Source organism: Hylobates moloch, unplaced genomic scaffold, assembly GCF_009828535.3.
Source record: "Hylobates moloch isolate HMO894 unplaced genomic scaffold, HMol_V3 SCAFFOLD_1, whole genome shotgun sequence".
Taxonomy (NCBI): domain Eukaryota; kingdom Metazoa; phylum Chordata; class Mammalia; order Primates; family Hylobatidae; genus Hylobates; species Hylobates moloch.
The window spans coordinates 198537122-198562844 of NW_026652276.1; the positions used below are offsets into that span (position 1 = coordinate 198537122).

General features: G+C 38.3%; 1 protein-coding gene across 1 annotated transcript in view; it reads left to right on the plus strand.

The window, feature by feature from the left end:
* The window catches only part of CFTR (CF transmembrane conductance regulator), a 166215-nt gene extending 149451 nt beyond the window's left edge, over nt 1-16764 (plus strand). The window contains exons 24-27 of the mRNA XM_058441560.1: nt 2518-2607; nt 14342-14514; nt 15118-15223; nt 16564-16764. Coding sequence (XP_058297543.1) covers nt 2518-2607; nt 14342-14514; nt 15118-15223; nt 16564-16764 — 570 coding nt within the window. The remainder of the gene's footprint in view (nt 1-2517; nt 2608-14341; nt 14515-15117; nt 15224-16563) is intronic.
* Nucleotides 16765-25723: the final 8959 nt, after the last annotated feature.

Genomic DNA, 25723 nt, shown 5'->3' on the forward strand with positions numbered 1-25723 from the left:
ATAAGTCATGAATGACTCCCAAGTTTCTGGATTGAGGAAATGAAGGTACCATACACTGAGATGGGAAAGCCTAGGGATAGAGTAGCTTTGAGAAGAAAGGTAGGATTTCCCCATTTCATAAAACATGGAAGATCAAAGAGGCTGGGTTCCTGTTTGTAGACATACCTTCCAGGCTAGAACTGCATTACTACAACATCTTTGCAAGCCACATTGCCTTTCATAACTCTGTGTCGGTGTTGATGCTGTAACATCTTTGGCCTTCCCCCCATCATCCTCCCGCAGTCCTCCATGATAATGCCATTATTCCGTTTCAATTTGTGTGCTTCCATTGGATGTGTAAGTCTCCTTGAAAGTTATAATGAGGCTGTAGGCCATATGAAACCCTTCAACTCAGGTCCTGCATAGGAAGAGGAAACTAATCTCTCCAGGAACTGAGACTGTGGCTAGAGGGATGGATAATTGTTTAAATAAAGAACATGCTGCTGAGTACTGATGGGCTCTTTATGTACCCTTCAGACTGCCGCTGCCCAACCTTTAATCTTTCCTGAGCTTTAAATAGGAAGAAAAAAATGGTCCACAAAGAATTTGAGCCATTTTGCTGTGGTGATGAGGAGCACAGGTTTAGAGACACACTCCTGTGTTTGAATGCCAGCTCCTACTATCTCCTAGCTAAGTGACCTTGGACAAGTCACTTACCTTCTCCAACCTGCTGTTTCTTCATGTACATAGTAGGATTTACCTCATGAGGTTGACATGAAGATTGAAAGAGATAATATATAGAATAAGCCTGTCCCAGGACATGGTTCATGATAAGTCTGCCATAAATGTGAGCTATGTGTCCCATCCTTTTGGAGGAGATAACTTTTCTGTAGCAGGTAATACATTGTTTGATACTTGGTTAACCCTTACAATTATCATTTCCTGTTCTTCTCAATAATTCTAGAAACCTTTTATTTAAAGAACCACAATATAAAATGAAAAATATATAAAAAACAGCAAATGGAAAAATTCTATTGGCAATGTTTTTTAACTTTATATACTAAATAAATCCAATTGCTTAAATAATGAACCGACTCAAGTTCTCAGCACTGCTTCTCGTTTAATTTTCTTTAGTTTTTCAGAATTCTCCAATAATGACCTTTGTCTACTCTCTTCAGTTTATTCAGAAATTACTTTTATTTACATAGAAGTTTGGAGGTGGATACACAAACATATCCCTCACATATCTTATGATCCTATGAGTCATATGCTCATCTCTTATATTCCCTCTGTAAAGCAATGTAGGTAACTTTCAGGAAGGTGATTTTGATGTAGGTTGAGAAATATCAGCATGGAGGTCCTAGCTGACCTCTCTAGAGAGTTTCTGAGACATTTGACAACAACTTTTTCTTTAAGTCATAAGTAATGCCCCGGGGTATGAAATTTCTAACATGACCCTCAGTAAACTTGGCTGCCTTGCTGAGGATACTCTCCATCTGCCTGAGAGACACAGACACCATTAATTGGGGATTGACTTGACTTGTGTGGTTCCTTGTGGACCAGATGGCCATTAAATATTCTCATTTCAAGGCAATTGGTAAAAACTACACTTCATTCTTAATTCCCTTTAGTGGATGTTATTAACCAAAGGCAAAAGAAAAAAGGGTAAAAAAATTATTCTAAATGTTAATATCAAAAATATTATTTTTAATTCACCCCAGGCACAGAGAACTAAATATTATTATTGCTATTGCACCGGCATTCCCCAATGAGACAGTGATTTTCTTTTAAGACATTTTAAAATAATGTAGACAGAATTAAGTAGATGGTGATCTGGTAAGTAGATGTTTCAGGGTGATAGCTGTGCAATGCTCCATGCAGGGAATTAGATTGTCATTTTGTTTCTTACCAGGAACATGCATTCAGTTAAACAATTATTTGACTTCTGCTCTTCCACTGATTTCTAAGTTGAGGCTCTCTCTTGTGCCTGTCTGATCAGATAAGTAGAGTTGTGCCTTGGTTTGTAGATGAGATAAACATGTGTATTTGAATAAGCATAGGTTAAAGAAATTTCAAAATCCCTTAGGAAGCTAGGCTTATCAGAGAAATCCATGGAATACATTAACAAACTAGGAATTTGTTCTAGCAGGTTAATTATAACTCATAAACTTACTGGGTTTTTTTTTTACTTTTTAATTTTATATTACATTTGCTTATAACGAGGAATATTGCTAGGAATAAAATTTTTTAATATTCTACAACTAACAATTTTCTCAATTTCTTTATTCTAAAGACATTGGGATTAGAAAAATGTTCACAAGGGACTCCAAATATTGCTGTAGTATTTGTTTCTTAAAAGAATGATACAAAGCAGACATGATAAAATATTAAAATTTGAGAGAACTTGATGGTAAGTACATGGGTATTTCTTATTTTAAAATATTTTTTCTACTTGAAATATTTTACAATACAATAAGGGAAAAATAAAAAGATATTTAGGCTATTCATACTTTTTTCTTCTTTTCTTTTTTGCTATAGAAAGTATTTATCTTTTCTGGAACATTTAGAAAAAACTTGGATCCCTATGAACAGTGGAGTGATCAAGAAATATGGAAAGTTGCAGATGAGGTAAGGCTGCTAACTGAAATGATTATGAAAGTGGTAACTCATACCAACACAAATGGTTGATATAGCTGACATCATTCTACACACTTTGTGTGCATGTATGTGTGTGCACAACTTTAAAATGGAGTACCCTAATATACCTGGAGCAACAGGTACTTTTGACTGGACCTACCCCTAACTGAAATGATTTTGAAAGAGGTAACTCATACCAACACAAATGGTTGATATGGCTAAGATCATTCTACACACTTCGTGTGTGTGTATTTCTGTGCACAACTTTAAAATGGAGTACCCTAAAATACCTGGCGCAACAGGTACTTTTGACTGAACCTACTTCTCTCCTCAGTGGTAAGGCTCCAACTATTGGGCCCTATCTTGGTCCATTTAGATGGCTAAAATAAAATACCAAAGACTGAGCTGCTTATAAGCAATCTTTGGAGGCTGAGAAGTCAAAGATCAAGGTGCCAGCAGGTTTGTTGTCTGGTGAGAGCATACTTCCTGGTTTGTTCATGGTGCTTTCTTGCTGTGTCCTCACATAATGGAAGGGGCAAGACCTCTCTGGGGTCTCTTTTACAGTGGCACTAATCCCATCATGAGGGCTTTGTTCTCATGACCTAATCACCTCCCACATGTCCTACATTCTAATACTATCACCTTGGGGGTTAGGATTTTAACATATGAATTTGAGGGGGTGGGGGGACACAAATATTTAGACCATAGCATTTCACTCCTGACCTCCAAAGTTTATGTCTTCTTCACATGCAAAATACATTCATTCCATCCCAATAGCCCCCAAAGTCTTAACTTGTTCCAGCATCAACTTACAAGGCTAAAGTCCAAGGTTTCATCTAATTATCAGCTAAATCAGCACAAACAGCTAAATCAGGTAGAGTGGGACTTAAGGTGTGATTCCTCTTTAGGTAGATTGCTCTCCAACTATGAAACTGTGAAATCAAACCTATTATGTGCTTTCAAAACAAAATGGTGAAACAGGCACAGGCTGGACAGTCCCATTTCAAAAAAGAGAAATAGAAAAGAAAAAAGGAGTGACAGGTCTCTACAAGTCTAAAACTTTGAGGCTTGAGAATAATTTGCTTTGCTTTGCCTCCAGGCTCACTGGGGTGGTGTCTCACCTCTGGACACACTGGGGTGGAGGCTCTATCCTCATGGATTTGAGTGTCTCATTCTTTGTGGCAGGTCTGTGCTCCAATCCCACACCTATGGCTCCCTGAGTGTGCAATTGCATGCCTGGTAGTTCTACTGGTCTGGGATTGCATAGGTGGCCCTGCCTTCATAGCTCCACTGGGCATTGCCCTAATGTGGGCTCTATGTGGTGACCTCACCCCTGGGCCTCTACCTGGGCCCTGTGACTCTCTGGGTTCTTGAAATCTAGGTGGAGGCAGCCATCCCCCTACAGTTTTGCTGAGTGTAGTGCATGAGTGCTGCGGTCTGCTACAGCTATACCTAGGGTGGTGGAGATGCATGGCAATGGAGTATGGGGAGCTGATATGGTTTGGGTGTGTCCCCACCCAAATCTTATCTTGAATTATAATCTCCATAATCCCCATGTGTTGAGGGAGGGACCTGGTGAGAGGTGACTGGATCATGGGCATGGTTTCCCCATGCCGTTCATGTGATAGTGAGTGAGTTCTCACGAGATCCAATGGTTTCATAAGGCAGTTTTCCCTGCTCTTGCACCCTCTTTCTTGCCTGTCACCCTGTAAGACATAACTCTTTCCCTTCCGCCATGATTGTAAGTTTCCTGAGGCCTTCCCAGCCGTGCAGAACTGTGAGTTAATTAAACCTCTTTTCTTTATAAATTACCCAGTCTCTTTATAGCAGTATGAAAATGTGCTAATACAGGAGCAAAGACTGCAGTGTGAGGTGGCAATGTGAAGTCTGCAATGTGAGGTGGCATGGGGCAGTTGTAGCCCCTCCTTTGAAATCTTTCTGCCTTACCCCAGGCTTCTGCACTCTGAACCTATGATGGGAAAGGCAGCTTGGAAGATCTCCAAATGGCTTTGGAGTCATTCTTCCATTGTCTTGGACTATAAATTCTGGCTTCTATTTAGGTGGCTGACTAATATCCCCACTGTCTTAATGCATAGCACCTAGTTTCTGCTGAGATGGCTAGTCCATAGTAATTTACTTATCAAATTTGGCCACACCCTTTGTATTCTCTCCTGAGCAGGCTTTCTCATCTTTCACAATATGGATAAGCTGAGAATTTTCCAAATTTTGAAGTTCCGCTTCCCTTTTGATCAATAATTCCATTTTAAAGTCATTTCTCATCTTGAATTTTACTATGAGCAGTCAAGAGTAACTAAGCTGCTCCTTCAACTTTGCTTGGATATTTCCTCAGTCAAATATTCAATTTCATTGCTTTCAAGTTCTGCCTTCCACAAAACACCAGGACACAAACAGCTCAGCCAAGTTCTTTGACATTTTATAAGGATAGCTTTTCCTCCATTATCCAATAACACGTTCCTCATTTCCATCTGAAAACCCATCAGATTGGCCTTTACCATCCATATTTCTGCAAACATTCTACTCATGACCACTTAGGTATCCGGTAAGAAGATAGTAGCTTTCTCTACAGCTCTCCTCCTCTCTGGAGCCCTCACCAGAATTGCCTTTAACTGTCCATTCACAGCAATGTAGGCTTTTTCTAGCATGTACCTGAAAACTCTTCTAGCCTCTACTCATTCCCTGGTTCCAAAGCTGCTTCCACATTGAGTATTTGTTACAGCAGTACCCAGATCCCAGTACCAATATTCTGTCTTAGTCCATTAGGGCTGCTACAACAAAATACTATAGACCAGATGTCTTATAAACAACAGTAAAGTTTATTTTTCACAGTTCTAGAGGCTGGGAAGTTCAAAATCTGGTGCCAACAGATTTTGTGTCTGGTGAAGGCCTGCTTCCTCACAGATGGCTGTGTTCTCGCTGTGTTGTTACATGGCAGAAGAGTGGGCAGGCTAGCTCTCTGGGATGTCTTTTATAAGGGCACTAATCCAAATCATGGGTTTAGGGTAGAGCCCTCATGACCTAAATCACCTCCCAAAGGCCCCACCTCCTAATACCAGCATCTTTGAAGTTAGGATTTCAACATACGACTTTGGCAGGGGGACAGAAGCGTTCAGTTTATAGCAAACCCCATAGGTAGCACTACTTTGTCCTTCCCTAATCAATTTGCATCAATGAAACATGAGTTATAAGAGACCTAGGTGACTCCACTACACTGGGATTATTCCCAGTATAAGGTAACATCTCTCCACACTTTCTCATCTACTCCCTATCTGAGTTCTGAAGCTCTCCACTACAAGAAGGAGGCTTTGGTTTGACTTGGTATACTTCTCTGCGAAACATAGGTTTAGCACAAAAGAGTGATGCTCATTCTAGAGCACCTGCAAATGACAATAGTTTTCTTTCGAAGTCGCCAGGAATCGTCTGCCTTTGGGTATGTGGCTGTGAGCACTGCCGGGCAAAATGCCATATGACCTAGATGAGGCATATGCCATCCTTCGAAGCCATTAGGACATTATATAGGAAATATATTAACTAAAATGGAATAAAATTTTCTAAATAACACCTTATGTTTATCCAACAGGTGGTTCATTATAGAGGGCATTATACGGAGGAATTTGGTGGGGAGGAGAGCTGGAGAAATTCTCGAAATTCTGGGTTTCTTTAACAGAATACTCTAGCTATAAACATAATTTTAAAAACGTAAGCATTATATTAAAGAAAAGGGAACATAAATTATTTTGTTTTATTAAACTTAAGTCCAAAGGTCTGGATTATGGCAGAATAGGATCAGGGGACCTAAAATGTTGAGCCTCAAAGGTCTTCTTAGAGAACAACTGTATTCCACTATTAGCACTTTTGGTCCTTGTAGCCCAATTTCTGTTTATCCCAAATGTTCTTCCCTTTTCTGCCTCCCTTCACAGTGGACCTTGCCAGGAGCCTTGAAATGCCTGTAAGTGTTAAACACTTACCCATTGAGTGCCCAACCTTAACATTCCCCTAATAAAATGTACTTAGATTAACCGTTTTCATTATCAAAGTTTCCTTATTACCCAACAAACACAGGGGCTTTAAAGAAAACATTAACTAAATTGCAAGTGACACATTTTAAGATCTTTGATGTGACTTCAGAGAATGTACTATAGGAACACAATGCAATGGGAGGGAAACTTGGGAGGGAAGACATTAGCCTTTATAAAATCTGTAAGTATTGCCAAATCAAAATAAAATTTACAGGAAAGCAGGATCATAAATATAATCTAAAATCTTAGAACTTGTGGTTATGATTTTAAATACTAATATAACGCAAAATTTTTACCTGTTTAGATTTTTATTTAATCAGTTCATATTTAGGTATATACTTTTACTGTTCTCCTTTTTAATAATTTACCATTCACAAAGATGGTGATGTTAGTCTAACTTTAATGTCATGAGTGCTTTGAGTAGCAATGCTAAGTTTTTGTTGAGTAGTAGTGTGCTTTTTTGATTAGTAGTGATAGGTTTTTGATGAGGAAGCCTGCTAGCAGCATACAAACAAACAAGCAAGTATCAGCCTAGAGAAGCAGAAAAGGCATTTGGGTTTTAAAGTCACAAGGCCTAGGCTTTAGTCTAATACAGCTGATAATATAATTGGCCAAACAGGACATTTTTGGGTGTGTCAAACACTAAACTGGACAGGACATTATGACAAAAGTGTAAAGCAGGACTTTCCGGGGCAAACCAGGATATATGTCATCTCACTTAGTCCTCTCTTTGTCCTTGCCGTGACTAGTATCTCTAGAGGTAAATGAACAGAGTTATGACAAATAGCCAAACTCTTAATCTTATCCCAACAGCACCTCCTACATAATTCCTCATTATCCCAAATGGAAATTAAAAATATATACAGTGATAATTCCAGGCCAAGAAATGCTTTATTTCTAGCTTGGACTTGGCTTCCAACTCCAGTGTAGAATCTTATCCTTGCTGATCTGGACTGTATCTCATGAAGCCATGAAGACTTGTGCCTAGTTACTAGCTGGAAGGCTTAGAATCAAAGCTGGTCCAGAGAGCCTCCTTTTTCGTTATTTCCTGGGTCCAGACCTTTACCATGACACTCTGCCCTATCATTTGATGGAGGAATTTAAAGCAAGTCCAAGGGAAGGAAAGAGAGTTTCTAAAATCTAGAACTTGGATAGTTTAATTTACCCATCCCAAAACAGCTTAGGCCCAGACAGCTTCTCTCCAAGATCGGTGCCAAACTGAAATTACCAGCTGTGTAGACCAAAGAGAATTTTAAAAGAAACTGAATCCCAAGAAGAAGAAGAAAAAAAAAGACTTCTGGCATTGTGGCCCAATAAATTGGTAGGATTGTTGTGACTTTTCAAGTTTACATGTAAAATGGGCCCAGCGCAGTACCTGGCAAATATAGGTACTAAGTAAAAGTAACTATAATCATGTTTTTTTTAATCTGGACTTCACTTGGTCATCCTTTAAATGGTGTCTGACAGAATCCTAGTTCTTGTCTCACTTTACTTAGTTTCCCTGGGAAATTTCATGTGTCCTTTTGGCTTTAATTAATATCTCTATTTTGATGACCTCCATATCTGCCTATTCCCAGAGCTTTCCACCTGATATCTCAGCACATGAAAAGCACCTTATGTCAATAAGTGAGTTCCTTCCCTGCCCCACCACATACCTGTCCTGTGTTCCTAATTCCACTGAATGGCATTCCACCCTCCAGTTTCCCAAGGCCAAGACCTGGGACTCATCTTTCACTCTCAAGTTCCTCCATGGGTACCCACATGTCACATCCTGTCAATGCTGTCCCTGGGGAGTATCTGAAATATATTCACTTTTCTTCATTTCCACCTGACACCACTATTAACACTTGCATGAATTTCTGAAATAGGTTCCTAGCTCATTTCCCTCACTGAACCCCAATAGTTCATTCTGCTCTTTGCAGCTCTGGTGATCTTTCCAAACCCCACATCTGATCACTTGTTTCTTCCCTTCATATGGCTCCTTAATGCCTTCTGGACTAAGTCCACACTGCTTAAGGTGGCTTACCAGGTCCTTCATGATTTTGTCTTTGTTTGGCTTTCTACACTCACTGCCCAACTTCCCCTTACGTCCCATGATTCAGTTATACTGAATTTCTTTGGTTCTCTAAAGCACATGTGCTTTCTGTTCTGCAGAGGCTTTTTTGTTCACATGCTGTTCTCTACTTGGGAAACTCCCCCAGCCCTTCACTGCCTCCTTCTACCATCTTTCAGCCTCTCCTTACACATCACTTCTTTCCAAAAATCTGCCTTGACACTCCAGGTCTCAGTTTCCTAGGTGTACCCTATAACTCCACCCCTTTCATAGCATTTCTCACTCTGGCTGGAGATTTACCTTTTAACTTGTCCATGTCCCCCATTGGAGTGGAAGTTCCTGGAGGTCAGGGATTATATCTTATTAATTGTGGCATTTCCAGTGCCTACAGTAGTCTTGCATACATGGATGGTATTCAATAAATATTGGTTGAATGAATAAGGAGTTCTTTCATTTCATATGTAATAGATCATGGAAACAGCCTTGTGATCGATACACAGCAGGTATTACCATCCTCACTTTAGAATGAGGACTCAGAGCCTTGAGATGTCTGAGGGCCTTGACTGGGACAGCTGGCAGATGCAGGAGCAGAGCTGTATCACCCCTGTGGGCTGTCTCAGGGTTGTCCGTAATCTAAGTACAATGTCTGTTGATTTTGGAATGAAGGCTTTTTGGGTAATTGTTTGCTTTTTCAATTACTTGTAAAATAGTTTCCATCCTTACTCATTGATAGTAAGGTTAGTTATTTTAGAAAACAAGCTAAATAGCAGAAATAGTGGCCTTTTAAGTTGAAAATTTACCCTGAAAAATCTACAGAGTAGCAAACAGAGTATCAAAAGGAGTTGACTGTGTCTATTTTTATAACTGCCACTTATGGATTATTCAGTAAAACCGCAATTCACTTTTATGATTTTTTTTCATGTTTCTCTGTCACAAGAGCAAACTCTTGCTCCATAATAACATTCCAGAGTACGGCAATAGCAAAAGTCAACATTTTGAATCCTTTACAAACTCTTAGACCTTTTTTTTTTTTAGTTTAATATGTTACAAAACAAAATTTCTTCTTTTTTCACAGCAGTTTGGGAAGTACATACTATTTATTAGCTCATCAGCATGAAGCTGGCAAATTCTTTTTCCTAAAGTTCTTTATATCTACAAACTGTTGATGTTTTTATTTATTTATTTTTAATGCTAGGTTGTAATGAAAATAGTTAGAAAACTTTAGATTCTAGTAATTTTGAAGTCTTCTTAGTTTGGACAGGACTGAGCTAAAGTTTGTATATTTTTTAAAAATTTATTGAAAAATGGTTTCTAATGATAATATTAACAAGATTATATTGGGGGCTGGACGCGGTGGCTCACACTTGTAATCCTAGCACTTTGGGAGGCCAAGGCGGGTGGATCACCTGAGGTCAGGAGTTCGAGACCAGCCTGGCCAACATGTAGAAATCCCCTCTCCACTAAAATACAAAAATTAGCTGGGCATGGTGGCAGGCACTGTAATCCCAGCTACTCAGGAGGCTGAGGCAGGAGAATTGCTTGACCCTGGGAGGTGGAGGTTGCAGTGAGCCCAGATCGCACCACTGCACTCCAGCCTGGGCAATAGAGCAAGATTCTGTCTCAAAAAGAAAGAAATATTATATTGGGAATATATATGTGTGTGTGTGTGTGTGTGTGTATATACACATATTTAAAGGATAAAGGATTCTGCTGCCACAGATCACTAAATCAGATGATCTCTAGCAATTTCCTGTTTGTTTTTTGCCCATAGTGCTTATCTCTTTGAACAGTAATTTTCCACTATTTTTCTCCCCTTTTGGACCATAATTTCCTTTAAGACAGAGCCTCCTGTTATTCATCTTTGAATCTTGGGTCTGTCAGAGTACCTAGAATTTAATAAACTCTCATTAAGAGCCAGTTGAAGAAATATATGACTAAGCAGCCATTTACATCCAAAAGATCCGTAGGAGAATTCTTATCAGCACATGTGATTGGTAACAATAACTTTGTACTTTTCAAAAACAATTACTAATCTATCTTGCTTTCCATTATCTCACCAAAGCCTATTACCATGTCTGGCAGAAAATAGATACTTAATAAATTTCTTAAATGTTTACTGACTTCAATTTTAAGTTTTATTAACTATGTTGACTTTTCGCTAATGAAGATGATTCTAAAAAGCTTTTTACTATACTTCATAGTGAATAAAACAGTGAGATAGGAATATTGCAAAATATCCCCTGTATTGGTCAGTCCTAGTGTCATTCATTTTAAAAATTCTGTTCTCTAAATATTGACAGTTATATATAAATTTATGTAATTATTTACTTCTAATAAAGAATTTCATCTGGGGAAAAACATACTTTGCTCAGCTCTTTGCCGCAAGTGCAAAGTCTAAGACAGTCAAGTAGCTTTCCTAGCATGGCCTTAGGAACTTAGTGTATGACTGGGGTGAATCTAGAGGGAGCATACACATTCTGACCAAAATCTCCACCCTGTTACTATGGCCATCACTAACTTCACAGTATTGCAGTACTTCCTGCTAACTTACTTCCCAAGGCAACTTGTGAAGGAAAATTTTTACAAAGCTGTTGTCACACGAAGGTAGTGTTTCAGTTACCGAGCCCATGTCCTTGGAGTTGCCCAGGCTCCAATAATACTAATAATTACTGTACATTAGGTGCTTACCATGTGCCATACTCTGTGGGAGCTGCTTTCCACAAATTATCTCTGGTAATCCTTGTAACAACCCTTTGACATCAATATTATTATTTTCTCCATTTTTTTACATGTGAGATAAATGAGACTTAAAATAATGCACCTGATATCATCAACAAATGAGCTGAGGAGGGCAGATTCAAAGCAGATTGTGTTTGACTCTGGAGCTGCAGTCTTTAGCCAGACCTTTTCTTGCTGGCTAATTTGACTGAAAAAAAACAACAACAACAACAACAAAACCCTCAAATACTGCTGATTGATCTAAAGTACTAACATTTCTATCAGTGTTAGGGAACTTTTAATTTTATAATTTGATTTTGTGAGAAATTTATAGCATCTTGAATACTCACATGCAAAGTGATCTGTCTTAGATAACATTTTACAATGGCAGAGCTTAAGGCAGTGCTCAGTCGTTCATTCATCCTCAAGTTTTTATTCATTTATCATTCATCAAAACTCTGTTTTGTTTGGCCACCCACATTCTAGGAGCTCAGTACATATTTGATAAATGAATGAATTGTTGAGGTTGACAGTTACCCAGGACTGGCATTAGGAACACAGGGCTGAAGAGCACGTTTTTACCCTCAAGAAGCTTAGTCTAACGAGGGAACTTGCACAAATACTGCTATCACTAGGTGCCTGGTTGAATGGCTTAAGAGATGATCAGTGATATTCAGAAGGATATGTCAGGCTTAGCAATGGCATCACTTGAGAGCATCAAGGTGTTTAGGGAACTACAAGATGTTTGGTGCTGCTGGGAATAAGAGTGAAGGGGGCTCCATTTGGATGCCTCATACACCAGGTGAGAGACCTTAGATTTTATTCCACCAGGAAGAGAACTACCATAGGATTTAAAACAGAAATGATATGGTCAAAACTACATCTTAGGAAGATCCCTGGGGTGTTTGTATGGTGGACTTGCAATTTGACTAATTGAGATTTGTAGGATGATGCTTAAGAGATGATGATGACCCAGACGGGGGTCACTGTAATAGAGTTGGTAAGGAGGAGAATGATTTAAAAAGTAATTGGAAGAATTCTAGGGATGGAGATAAACATTTGAAAAGTATTAGCTTATAGGTGGTCATCAATACGCTGAAAATGACTGGGATCTCAGAGGAGAATCTAGAGAGTTGGAAATGACAAAGACTAATATTCAAGGGGGCAGGAAGAGGGAGAGTTGTTCACACATGACAATAGGAAGAAATGGCCATAGAGTGTGTGGTTTCTCTTAAGCCAAGGAACAGATGTTTTAAGAAAGAAAAATTCTTGCGGTGGGAAGCAGTAGAGACGACAGATGCACATTAATTTCTTGATATTTCTAGATGACTAAATGCACAGATGTTGAATGATAGCTAAAGGAGAACCCAGAAACAAGGGAGTTATTTTGTTTTTGTGTTTTAAAAAAGATAGACCATAGCAGCTTCATAGACTGAAACAATAAAAAAGTTGAAGGCACAAAGAAAGACACAGGTCCTCTAACTCCCTGCCCAATGCCCTTTATTCATATTCTCAGGATTTGTATTTCTAAGTTTTATGTTTGAGTCTTTGGGGATACATCAGAGTAGTCCCCCTTGTCTAATAAATATGTTTACATTTCCTACCATACCAGAAACTCTTCTCAAACTTTAATGAATTTCTACAAGGTGAGATTACTTTAATGAGAAACCAACCAAGGAAAGGAGTATCATCTGCAATATACTTTCAAATGTTTTTTGCTTGTTTGTTTGTTTCCTGTCCAGCTAAAAAAAAAAAACAAGCCATTGGTCCTAACACAACTTTCATATTCTACCCCAATATCAAAGAGGCTTAAAATCTCCTGGTAATATGATGGACACACAGTTAATTTTTTATGAACAAACACAGTGTTATGGGCCATTTCTGAATTTATCTCTGAAATCATAAGATTCTTTCTGAGCCATTATCTCATTCTATATTACAGTCAAGTGGAGCCCATCTTACCTCCTCATACTAAATTCTAGATTTCTCAAGGGCAGGAGACAATCATCTGTATATCTCTTTGGCCTTCATACACTTAGGAGTACTTGCCAAAAATAAACATTTAATGCACATTTATTTGAATAATTGGTAAGAGCCAATACTTCAATAACTTTGTCATATTTTGATAGAGTGGGTTTCTATATCTCATTTGCATTTTCAAACTTTACTTTTACTGTCTAGCTTAAAAAAAAAAGCCATTGACCCTAATACAGCCCTCATATTCTACCCCAAAATCTAAGAGGCTTTATATCTCCTAGTATTATACCACTATTTTAACTCCAGTGTTTTTTACTTCATAGTTTCATCTATTTGTTACAGTTAGTTTTTATGAATTCAAGAGATGAATAGCAATTTTCCATATGTAATTTTAAGAACCCCACAGTTGATTATTTTATGCTATCTTTTGTCCTCAATCATGACAGAGTAGAAGATGGGAGGTAGCACCAAGGATGATGTCATACCTCCATCCTTTATGCTACATTCTGTCTTCTGTCTACATAAGATGTCATACTAGAGGGCATATCTGCAACATATACATATTATCTTTTCCAGCATGCATTCAGTTGTGTTGGAATAATTTATGTACACCTTTATAAACCCTGAGCCTCACAAGAGCCATGTACCATGTATTGTTTCCTTACTACCTTTTGGGATACCTGGCACGTAATAGGCACTCATTGAAAGTTTCCTAATGAATGAAGTACAAAGATAAAACAAGTTACATACTGATTCTTTTGAGCTGTCAAGGTTGTAAATAGGCTTTTGCTCAATCAAATTCAAATGGTGGCAGGTAGTGGGGGTAGAGGGATTGGTATGAAAAACATAAGCTTTCAGAACTCCTGTGTTTATTTTTAGAATGTCAACTGCTTCAGTGTTTTTAACTCTGTGGTATCTGAAATACCTTCTCTAACTGCAGGTTGGGCTCAGATCTGTGATAGAACAGTTTCCTGGGAAGCTTGACTTTGTCCTTGTGGATGGGGGCTGTGTCCTAAGCCATGGCCACAAGCAGTTGATGTGCTTGGCTAGATCTGTTCTCAGTAAGGCGAAGATCTTGCTGCTTGATGAACCCAGTGCTCATTTGGATCCAGTGTGAGTTTCAGAAGTTCTGTTACTTAATAGCACAGTGGGAACAGAATCATTATGCCTGCTTCATGGTGACACATATTTCTATTAGGCTGTCATGTCTGTGAGTGGGGGCTTCCCCCAGGATATGAAATAATTGCCCAGTGGAAATGAGCATAAATGCATATTTCCTTGCTAAGAGTCTTGTGTTTTCTTCCGAAGGTAGTTTTTAGTTTCATACAAACTCTTCCCCCTTGTCAACACATGATGAAGCTTTTAAATACATGGGCCTAATCTGATCCTTATGATTTGCCTTTGTATCCCATTTATACCATAAGCATGTTTATAGCCCCCAAATAAAGAAGTACTGGTGATTCTACATAATGAAAAATGTATCATTTATTAAAGTTTCTCTGAAATATTTGTCCTGTTTATTTATGGATACTTAGAATCTGCCCCATGATTGAAAAGCTGATTATGGCTAACGCTATATCAACATAATGTGAAAAGAACTTAAAGAAAGAAGTAATTTAAAGAGATAAATTAATAGAACAATAGACATATTTTCAAGGTAAATACAGATCATTACTGTTCTGTGATATTATGTGTGGTATTTTCTTTCTTTTCTAGAACATACCAAATAATTAGAAGAACTCTAAAACAAGCATTTGCTGATTGCACAGTAATCCTCTGTGAACACAGGATAGAAGCAATGCTGGAATGTCAACAATTTTTGGTGAGTCTTTATAACTTACTTAAGATCTTATTTCCCTTGTAATTCTTGATAACAATCTCACATGTGATAATTCCTGCAAATTGCAACAATGTACAAGTTCTTTTCAAAAATATGTGTCATACAGCCATCCAGCTTTACTCAAAATAGCTGCACAAGTTTTTCACTTTGATCTGAGCCATGTGGTGAGGTTGAAATACAGTAAATCTAAAATGGCAGCATATAACTAAGTTACATTTATAAATAGGATATATATACTTTTTGAGCCCTTTATTTGGGGACCAAGTCATACAAAATACTCTACTGTTTAAGATTTTAAAAAAGGTCCTTATGATTCTTTCAATAACTAAATCTCCCATGGATGTGGTCTGGGACAGGCCTAGTTGTCTTACAGTCTGATTTATGGTATTAATGACAAAGTCGAGAGGCACATTTCATTTTTCTAGCCATGATTTGTGTTCAGGTAGTACCTTTCTCAACCACCTTCTCACTGTTCTTAAAAAACTGTCACATGGCCAGGCACAGTGGCTTACGTCTGTAATCCCAACACTTTGGGAGGCTGAGGTGGGAGGATTACTTGAGGCCAGGAATTCAAGACCAGCCCAGGCAACATAGTGAGGCCCCATCTGTCTTTATTAAAACAAAACAAAACTGTCATAGATTCTTTCAAGTGATGTTTACAAATTCTCTATGGTTTAGTCACAAGGAAGTTCTGAGGATGATGTATCACGTCATTTCTGTTCAGGCTTTTGAGCCTCCTGGAGGTAAATGGTTTCCTTGCTGAAGGCTTGTTATTACCATGATTATCACTAAGCTTGAAGTAACAAATTAGGGGGGCCGACTCACAACCTCTTGCCCTGCCATGGACAAGTTCAAGAATCTAAGTAAAGTCCTCTATTGTCTGATCTTGGATTTGCTCAACCTGAACAAGCCAAGGAGGTGTATTACACTCAGGCACATCCTGACCGATTTGGAATTCTTAAGCTTCAGATCACTGTGGAAGAGGCTCAACTCTTTATGGTGCTGTAGACTTACACTTATTTTCTAGGTAATTTATAGGGACCTAATATTTTGTTTTCAAAGCATCTTCAGTTCCATTAAACCTCCCTGAAGAATCTTCCAGCTGCTGAGTAGAAAGTCACAGCTAATTTCACAGATGGTAGAACCTCCTTAGAGCAAAAGGACACAGCAGTTAAATGTGATATACCTGATTGTTCAAAATGCAAGGCTCTGGACATTGCATTCTTTGACTTTTATTTTCCTTTGAGCCTGTGCCAGTTTCTGTCCCTGCTCTGGTCTGACTTGCCTTCTGTCCCAGATCTCACTAACAGCCATTTCCCTAGGTCATAGAAGAGAATAAAGTGCGGCAGTACGATTCCATCCAGAAACTGCTGAACGAGAGGAGCCTCTTCCGGCAAGCCATCAGCCCCTCCGACAGGGTGAAGCTCTTTCCCCACCGGAACTCAAGCAAGGGCAAATCTCAGCCCCAAATTGCTGCTCTGAAAGAGGAGACAGAAGAAGAGGTGCAAGATACAAGGCTTTAGAGAGCAGCGTAAATGTTGACATGGGACATTTGCTCATGGAATTGGAGCTCGTGGGACAGTCACCTCTGCCTCAGAAAACAAGGATGAATTATGTTTTTTTAAAAAAGAAACATTTGGCAAGGGGAATTGAGGACACTCATATGGGTCTGGATAAATGGCTTCCTGGCAATAGTCAAATTGTGTGAAAGGTACTTCAAATCCTTGAAGATTTACCACTTGTGTTTTGCAAGCCAGATTTTCCTGAAAACCCTTGCCATGTGCTAGTAATTGGAAAGGCAGCTATAAATGTCAATCAGCCTAGTTGATCAGCTTATTGTCTAGTGAAACTCGTTAATTTGTAGTGTTGGAGAAGAACTGAAATCATACTTCTTAGGGTTATGATTAAGTAATGATAACTGGAAACTTCAGCGGTTTATATAAGCTTGTATTCCTTCTTCTCTCCTCTCCCCATGATGTTTAGAAACACAACTATATTGTTTGCTAAGCATTCCAACTATCTCATTTCCAAGCAAGTATTAGAATACTGCAGGAACCACAAGACTGCACATCAAAATATGCCCCATTCAACATCTAGTGAGCAGTCAGGAAAAAGAACTTCCAGATTCTGGAAATCAGGGTTAGTATTGTCCAGGTCTACCAAAAATCTCAGTATTTCAGATAATCACAATACATCCCTTGCCTGGGAAAAGGGCTGTTATAGTCTTACACAGGGGATAGGATGGTTCCCTTGATGAAGTTGATATGCCTTTTCCCAAACTCCAGAAAGTGACAAGCTCACAGACCTCTGAACTAGAGGTTGGCTGGAAAAGTATGTTAGTGTAAATTGTCACAGGAAAGCCCTTCTTTCCACAGAAGCTCCAGGTAGAGGGTGTGTAAGTAGATAGGCCATGGGCACTGGGGGTAGACACACATGAAGTCCAAGCATTTACATGTATAGGGTGATGGTGGTATGTTTTCAGGCTAGATGTATGTACTTCATGCTGTCTACACTAAGAGAATGAGAGACACACTGAAGAAGCACCAATCATGAATTAGTTTTATATGCTTCTGTTTTATAATTTTGTGAAGCAAAATTTTTTCTCTAAGAAATATTTATTTTAATAATGTTTCAAACATATATAACAATGCTGTATTTTAAAAGAATGATTATGAATTACATTTGTATAAAATAATTTTTACATTTGAAATGACTTTTTATGGCACTAGCTATTTTTATGAAATATTATGTTAAAACTGGGACAGGGGAGAACCTAGGGTGATATTAACCAGGGGCCATGAATCACCTTTAGGTCTGGAGGGAAGCCTTGGGGCTGATGCAGTTGTTGCCCACAGCTGTATGATTCGCAGCCAGCATACAGGTTCCCTCTTAGATACAGTTCTGAAGAAGATGGTACCACCAGTCTATTTCCATCAAGGGTACACTGCCTTCCCAACTCCAAACTGACTCTTAAGAAGATTGCATTATATTTATTACTGTAAGAAAATATCACTTGTCAATAAAATCCATACATTTGTGTGAAACTTCATTGTTTTCAGATGCGTTCACTTGTCATGTTTCATCAGTCTCTTACTCCAATTTCTAAGCTTCATGGAACATGAAACGTGAATCTGTCTTTTAGATATAGCCTCTTTTGAGAATCTCACATGAATTAGAACACACATTTTTAGTTATCTTTTTAAACTATGGTAAAATATACATGACATAAAATTTTCAATTTTAACCATTTTAAAGTTCAGTTCAGTGTCATTATGTACATTCACATGGTTGTGCAAATATCACCATCATCCTTCCACAGAACTTTTTTTTTTTTTTTGCAAAACTGAAACTCTTTACCCCTTAGTCAATAATCCTCCATTTATCTTTCCTCTAATGCCTGGCAACCACCATTTTACTTTCTGTCTCTGATTTTGACTACTAGAAGGACCTTATAGGAGTGGGATCATACAGTATTTGTACTTTTGTGCTTATTTCATCTAGCATAGTGTCTTCAAGCCTCATCCATGTTGCAACATGGGTCAATTTTCTTTCTTCTTAAGGTTGAATAATATTCATTATAGAGTAGTCCCCCCTTATCCTTGGGGAATATGTTCCAAGACCCTCAATGGATGCCTGAAATCACTGATAGCACTGAACCTGATTACTGTGTTTATTCCTATACATACATACATATGATAATGTTTAATTTATAAATTAAGCACAGTAATAGATTAACAACAATAATCATAAAATAGAACAAATATAGCAATATATTATGACACGAGCGATACAAATGTGGTCTCTCTCTTTTTCAAAATATCTTATTAATACTGTGCCACAGGTAACTGAAACCACAGAAAGCAAAACCTTGGATGGGGGACCACTCTATAAATATGTACCACATTTTTCCTCACCCATTCACCCATCACTGGCTACTTGGTTTGCTTCCACCTTTTGGATATAGTGAATAATGCTTCTATAAACTTGGGTGTACAAATGTTTCTTCATGTCCCTGCTTTCATTACTTAGGATATGTTTGAAGTTATTTTTATTTTTAAATGGAGGCTTATAGAACACAAAAGATTTATATTCTGCAAGTGTCCATCTATTTCTTTTAAAGCTTATTCAAAAACTGGTAGCTATCTCACAGCTCTTGATAAGTTAAAAATCTTCAACAAGGAAAATACTATTTCTGTGTTGGCACCTGCATGGATTTTCTTTGTCCAAATCCCTCTTTTTAATTGATTAGGCTTCTTTAGTTCCTTTTTTTCTTCCTTGTTGAGCTTCTTCATGAAATGTGCAGTTGCTAGCACGTGGTGGATGGACTGCAGATCCCTACTGAATGCCAGGCCCTCCGGCCCTGTGTTCTCTTTCTTGGAGAGTTTTGTTTTCACACGTAACCCCAAGAGGGCAGCCTCAGAGTGTGTTCTAGTCTAATTCTTTTTTTAAAATTACGAAACTTTATTTTTTTAGGGCAGTTTTAGGTTCCCATCAAAATTGAACAAAAAGTATGGAGAGTTCACATATAACTCCGGCATGCATGTTCACATATAACTCCTCCATACACGATAGCCTCCCCCACTCAACATCCCACACTAAAGTGGTACATTTGTTACAACTGTGAAAGAAAATAGAATTTCAAGACCCCAAGCTCACTATGCCAAAGGGAAAGTTAAGCTTCAGATCTGAATTACTCAATATTGCCTTCCTTTTGTTCTCTAACACAATCCTGTGTGATAGCCTCATCCATAAACCAGGTTCCCACAATGATAGAAGGCCACATATCTCCCCAAATGGCCTCCCTCACAATTGTTCCCAAGGAAAATCCTTGTGAGCCCCTATCTTTTAGGATACATATTCCTCCTATAAAATAACCCTAAAACTGAGTTATGTTGAATTTCACCCTGACGATGTCAATTACCAGCTTGTCTTCATAGGCACAGGACAAGTGCAAGATCAGAAATCATCCCGCTGTCTACCCTGCAATGAACACATAATTGACTTTTCCTCTACTCCCTCTTTTTACCTGTAAAATTTGGATTTACTGAACACTAACCAAAGCCTCACCTGAATAGAACAATTTGCCTCACTGCCTACCCTCTCTCCTCTTTTCCTTCTCTGTGTTTTCACTTTACTCTTTAAATATTAAAGTTCCCAAACCCTCTTTGGAAAAGCACAGGTCACAGATGCTCCTCTGGCTTGTATTCTTCCTGGGTGCATCTGCAAACTTTGGTTAAACAAATCTCTATCGATTGAGACACCTGCCTCAGTCACTTTTTCCTTAACACAACCAATGAACCTACATTGACACATTATTATTGCCCAAACACAATAGTTTATATTAGGGTTAATTATTGGTATTTTACATTTCATGGGTTTGGACAAATGTGTAATGGCATGTTAACTGCCATTACAGTATCTTACAGGATAGTTTCACTGCCCGAAAAATACTTCGTGCTCTGCGTATTCATTCCCCTTTCTCCCCTAACTTTTGGCAACCATTGAACTTTTTTTATTGTCTCCATAGTTTTGCCTTTACCAGAATGTAATCTACTTAGAATTACGCAGTACATGGCCTTTTCAGATTGGCTTCTTTCACTTAGTAATATGCCTTTAAGTTTCCTCCGTATCTTTTCATGTATTGATAGCTCATTTCTTTTTAGTGCTGAATTATATTCTATTGTCAGATGTACCACAGTTTATTCATTGACCTACTAAAGGACATCTTGGTTGCTTCAACATTTTGGCAATTTTCAATAAAGCTGCTAAAACGTCTGTGTGGGGTTTTTTATGTAAATATAAGTTTTAACTTCTTTGGGTAAGTACCAAGGAGTTCAATTGTTGAATCATATAGTAAAAGATGTTTAGTTTTGTTAGGAAGCTGCCAAGCTGTCTTCAAAGTGGCTGCACCATTTTGCAGTCCCACCAGTAATGAATGGGAGTTCTGGTTGCTCCTTATTGTTGCCAGCATTTGGTGGTGTCATTGTTTTAGAATGTAGCCATTCTAATAGTTTTGTAGTGGTATCTCATTGTTACTTCAATTTGCATTTCCCTGATGACATGATGTGGAGTATCTTTTCATATGCTTATTTGCCAGCTGTATATCTTCTTTGGCAAGGCATCTGTTAAGGTCTTTGGCTCATGTTTTGATCAGGTTGTGTCTTATTGTTGAGTTCCTTTATTGGATTTCTTTTGTTAGCATGGTATAAATTTATCCATCCCTTTATTAATCTACCTGGGGCTTTAAATTTAACTAGATTTCTTACAGACATCATATAAGTCTTGCTTTTTGATTCACTCTTACAATCTTTGTTTTTTAGCCCTTGACATTTAAAATGATTATTGATATAATTGGATTAATATCTACCATATTTATTCCTGTTTTCTGTGTGTTTCCTTTGTTCTTTATTCCTATTTTTACTTTCCCCATTTTTTTGCCTTTTTAACTTTTATTGAGCATTTTACAGGATTCTATTTTCTCACCTTCTTAACATGGCAATTCTTCTGTTTTTAACCTTTTTTAGCAGTTGCCCTACAGTTTGCAATAAACATTTACAAGTGATCCATGTGCCTTTAAATAACAATATGCCATTTCATATTAGTGCAAGTACCTTAAATTACACATTTCTAGCTTCTGTCCCTTTTACCATTGCTGGTATTCATTTCATTATCTATTAGCTTATATATATCCTGACACTTGACTTTTCCTCATATCAGATTTTCTTTCCTCTTTCCCATTTAAAAACATAAAATAAACTATTTTAGCCACAGACTTTCTATTTTTATTCGTTTTCTGTATTGAAGTCTTGATTTTGGGGCTTTACTTGTCCCTGTCTATGCCCACTCCCATCTGACACACACTTTCTTAATTTATTTCCTAGTTGTTTCACTTTGTTCATCTTCATTATGAGGAAAAAAAGCCAAAACCTGAAATGAATATGCTTCCTTCCAGTAACCAGGGACCTTCCATGGTTGGGAAATTGTTACCTATTCGAGTGAAAGACTAATAAAACCCCCAAAGTAAATATTTTAGTACTTCACTAAAGAAAGAACCTCAAATACTATGTGGAAGACAATTTAAAGTGAGGTTTAAAGAGCTCAATATAAAAACCTGTTTGACCTGTTAAAACAGGTGTGGACAATCACAATTCCCTAATTAAAAATACAGTGGAAAAACCTACAAATGCAAGACAAATACATTGGAGCATGAGAACTCCAAATTGTTAGGTTAGGAATTAGAAGCTGTTCCCAGTGTGTAGAGCTAAGAGACCCAAGTCATTGTCAGTTGACAGGAGACCAAAATCATTGTCAGCTGACAGGGAGCAGGGACTCAATACCTGTGTACTTTCTCAGGGAAGGGAGAGGTCTTGGCAAAATTTTGGGTTTATCCTTAATTCCATACAGTGGGAATACTCAATTGCTCTTTAATAACTCAGTATTGATAGCAACAGGGGGCAGAGAAATTCTAGGCAGAAAAGGGTGGGTCCCTGGCGAAACCCCACCCTCAATCTGAAAAACCTGAAACTGCAGCCGAAAGTGAGAACTTCTATCCCTGTTTTCCCACTCAAATGTTGCCTTTTTCTAAACTACCTGTGGCCTGCCCCACCCCATCCTTTGCCTATAAAAACCCCAGACTCAGTTGGTAGATGGGACTATAACTGGACATTGGAGAGAAGTGGCTTGAATTCAGAGCGACAGCTTGACAGCATACTTTGGAGAAGAATCTGACAGGAGAAGGCAAGACTTCAGGGGAAGATTACCTGTCTGCCCTGTCCCCTGTTCAGCTCTATTTCCCACTGAAAGCCACTTTCATCAGCAATAAAATCTCTCATTTACCATCCTGCAATTCGTTCATGTGACCTCATTTTTTCTGGACGCCAGACAAGAGCTTGGAGGCCACGAGTATGGACACAAAAGGCTGTCACACTGGCTCTTTGCCCTTGCTGGTGGAGGGCAGCCGCCTCACAGGAAAAGGCAAAGAGCTCACTAAGCTGTTAACACTTAAGCCATCCGCAGACGGCAGAGCTAAAAGAGCACTGCAACACACCCTCTGGGCCTTCAGGCTCTCAGGCACTCCTAGCTGGATGCTGCCGTGGGAGCCCGTACAGAGTTTGCTGCTGCGGGCACCTGAAAGCGGTTGGCTGGTTCCTGCACTCATTCATTCGCACGCTCCCTCCCACAAGGGGTAGATGGGGTGGGATGGGTAAATGGGGCACCCGTGTCTCAAGTCCCATGAAGGCGTCAGGGAAATATCCTGCTTCAGTTTCTCTAGTTGTAAAATGGTTAAGTACATTGTGAAAGGTGGTCAACAACTTTTAAGTGAATATGCTAATGCTGGCCTTAATTCTAAAAAGTTACTTGGATCAAAAGTTATGATTCAGTTCCAATACATCTTCTATTCATTGAAGTACAGAATCTGTACACAAAGTACAATTGTATCTTCAAAAACTGCCACCTCGTGGAGATGTGGTTTTATTAAGACAGCCAATTTCCCGAAAGAACACATGCCAACAACAGAAATGTGTACAGAGCCTCACATCCTAATATAAGTGAATCTCAAAGACATTTTATCTTTAAGCCATTTTGAAAAGTAGAAATTAAGCCTGAATAGTTTTGGGGTACAAATTGCTCTTTAACTGTGTTCTTTCCCATTCACCTTTGTCACCGATGGAATAATAGAAGGAGCAATCTTTATCAGCAATGGCAGATGTGCTGATAAATGAAACCAAAACTGAATTGACAAATATTGACACAAATACTTAGAAATTTAAAAATCTACCTTGCAATTAATCCTTATGAAATTTAAGTCATAATTTACTAAAAATTATAATACAAAGAAATAAACTTCCTCTGTTTTATTAAAAGAAAGGATCAATACATTTGGCCACAAATTGATTGGCCATAATTTTTGTTGATGTTCTATAAGCTGATTAAAAATAAGAGTATTTTAAATATAATTATCTCTCTTCTCCTTTGCCTTTTCATTGGCAGGCATGGGCTTATTCATATTCTAAAAGAGAAGGGTGAGCAAATTTGTCATCATAGGCAATCCTCTTGTAAGGAAAAATTATGATTTGATTTTTATTTTCTCCTATCTCCCAATTGGGTCTGATATTCCAGTGTCCTTGGGGAGCCAAACCAGGAGCCAGTGTGTCCTTACACAAACACAGCTTCCTTCCTGCTTGGAGCTCACACCACGCATTTGCATTTGAACCAAGCAATGTTGACAGGCTACTGAGCCACAGAAGCTAAACATTCCAAGTAAGCCTGAGACGACCATTACATTCTTTTACATTTTCTGGTCGACTAAAACTTTAACTGTTTACATTTCAAATAGATACAAAAATAGACATAGAGTATAATAAACTTCACACCCCTGTCACTGAACTTCAGTAGTTATCAGCTCACAGTCAATCTTATTTCATCTATGCTCCCTCATACTTCCCTGCTATATTATTTTGTGCAAATCCTAACAGCATATAACTTTAGCTCTATGTGTCTCTAAAAGACACGGCTTTTTTATCATTCTTTTTCTTTTGAAACTGATCCATATTACCATTACCATAACTAGAAAAACAGTCATCTTTAATATCCTCAAATATTCACTCCATGTATAAATGTCATTGTCAATTTTTTCCCAAATATAGGTAGTCCTCATGTTGCACATTAATATGGCACTATGAAAATCACCATGCAAGATTATTTAAATAATTAATGGGGGAAAAATTGTTCCATGACGTTTAAAAATATTAAAAATTTAAAACTCTCTTACTGTTGGTTATAAACAATAGTGACACAAAAATAGTGAAACATTTAGTAAGTAATTTAAAACATTAGAAACATTGAGAATTAAAATGTTGCTTTTAAAGTACTTATCAAGAGTAGTTTGAGCAATACTTGGTTTCTTTTGGTTATGTAACTTGCAATATGAAGAAAGCATCTTTTCTATGCCTGGGCAAGTTGTCATACTCCTTTCTAATTTAGGACCAGTTTCTAACATTGTATCCTTCGTGACTTCAGTGTTGTAAAATATCTCCAAGAGTTTGTTTAAGGTAATGATTTTTGCTGATGTCACCTCCTCTGGGGCATCTGGCAGGCATTCTTGCTAGGTCACCCCATAGCAGAGGGTGGAAGGGCCCAGAGATAGCAAGAGAGAAAGGGGGGAACCTTTTAGAGGTGATTAGGCTATGAGGGCTCTGCTTTCATCAATGGATTAATGCCATTATAGCAGTGAGTTCATTATAAAAGGACAAGTTTGGCCCCCTTCTCTCTCTTTCTTGCTCTCTTTTGGCCCTTTTGCCTTCTGCCATGGGATGACACAGCACAAAAACCCTCACCAGATGCTGGCCCCTTGATATTGGACTTCCCAGCCTCCAGAACTGTAAGCCAACAAATGCGTGTTCTTTATAAATTACCCCAGCTGTGGCATTCTGTTATAGCAGTACAAAATAGATCAAGACAAAGGGGGTTTGCAGGCAGGAA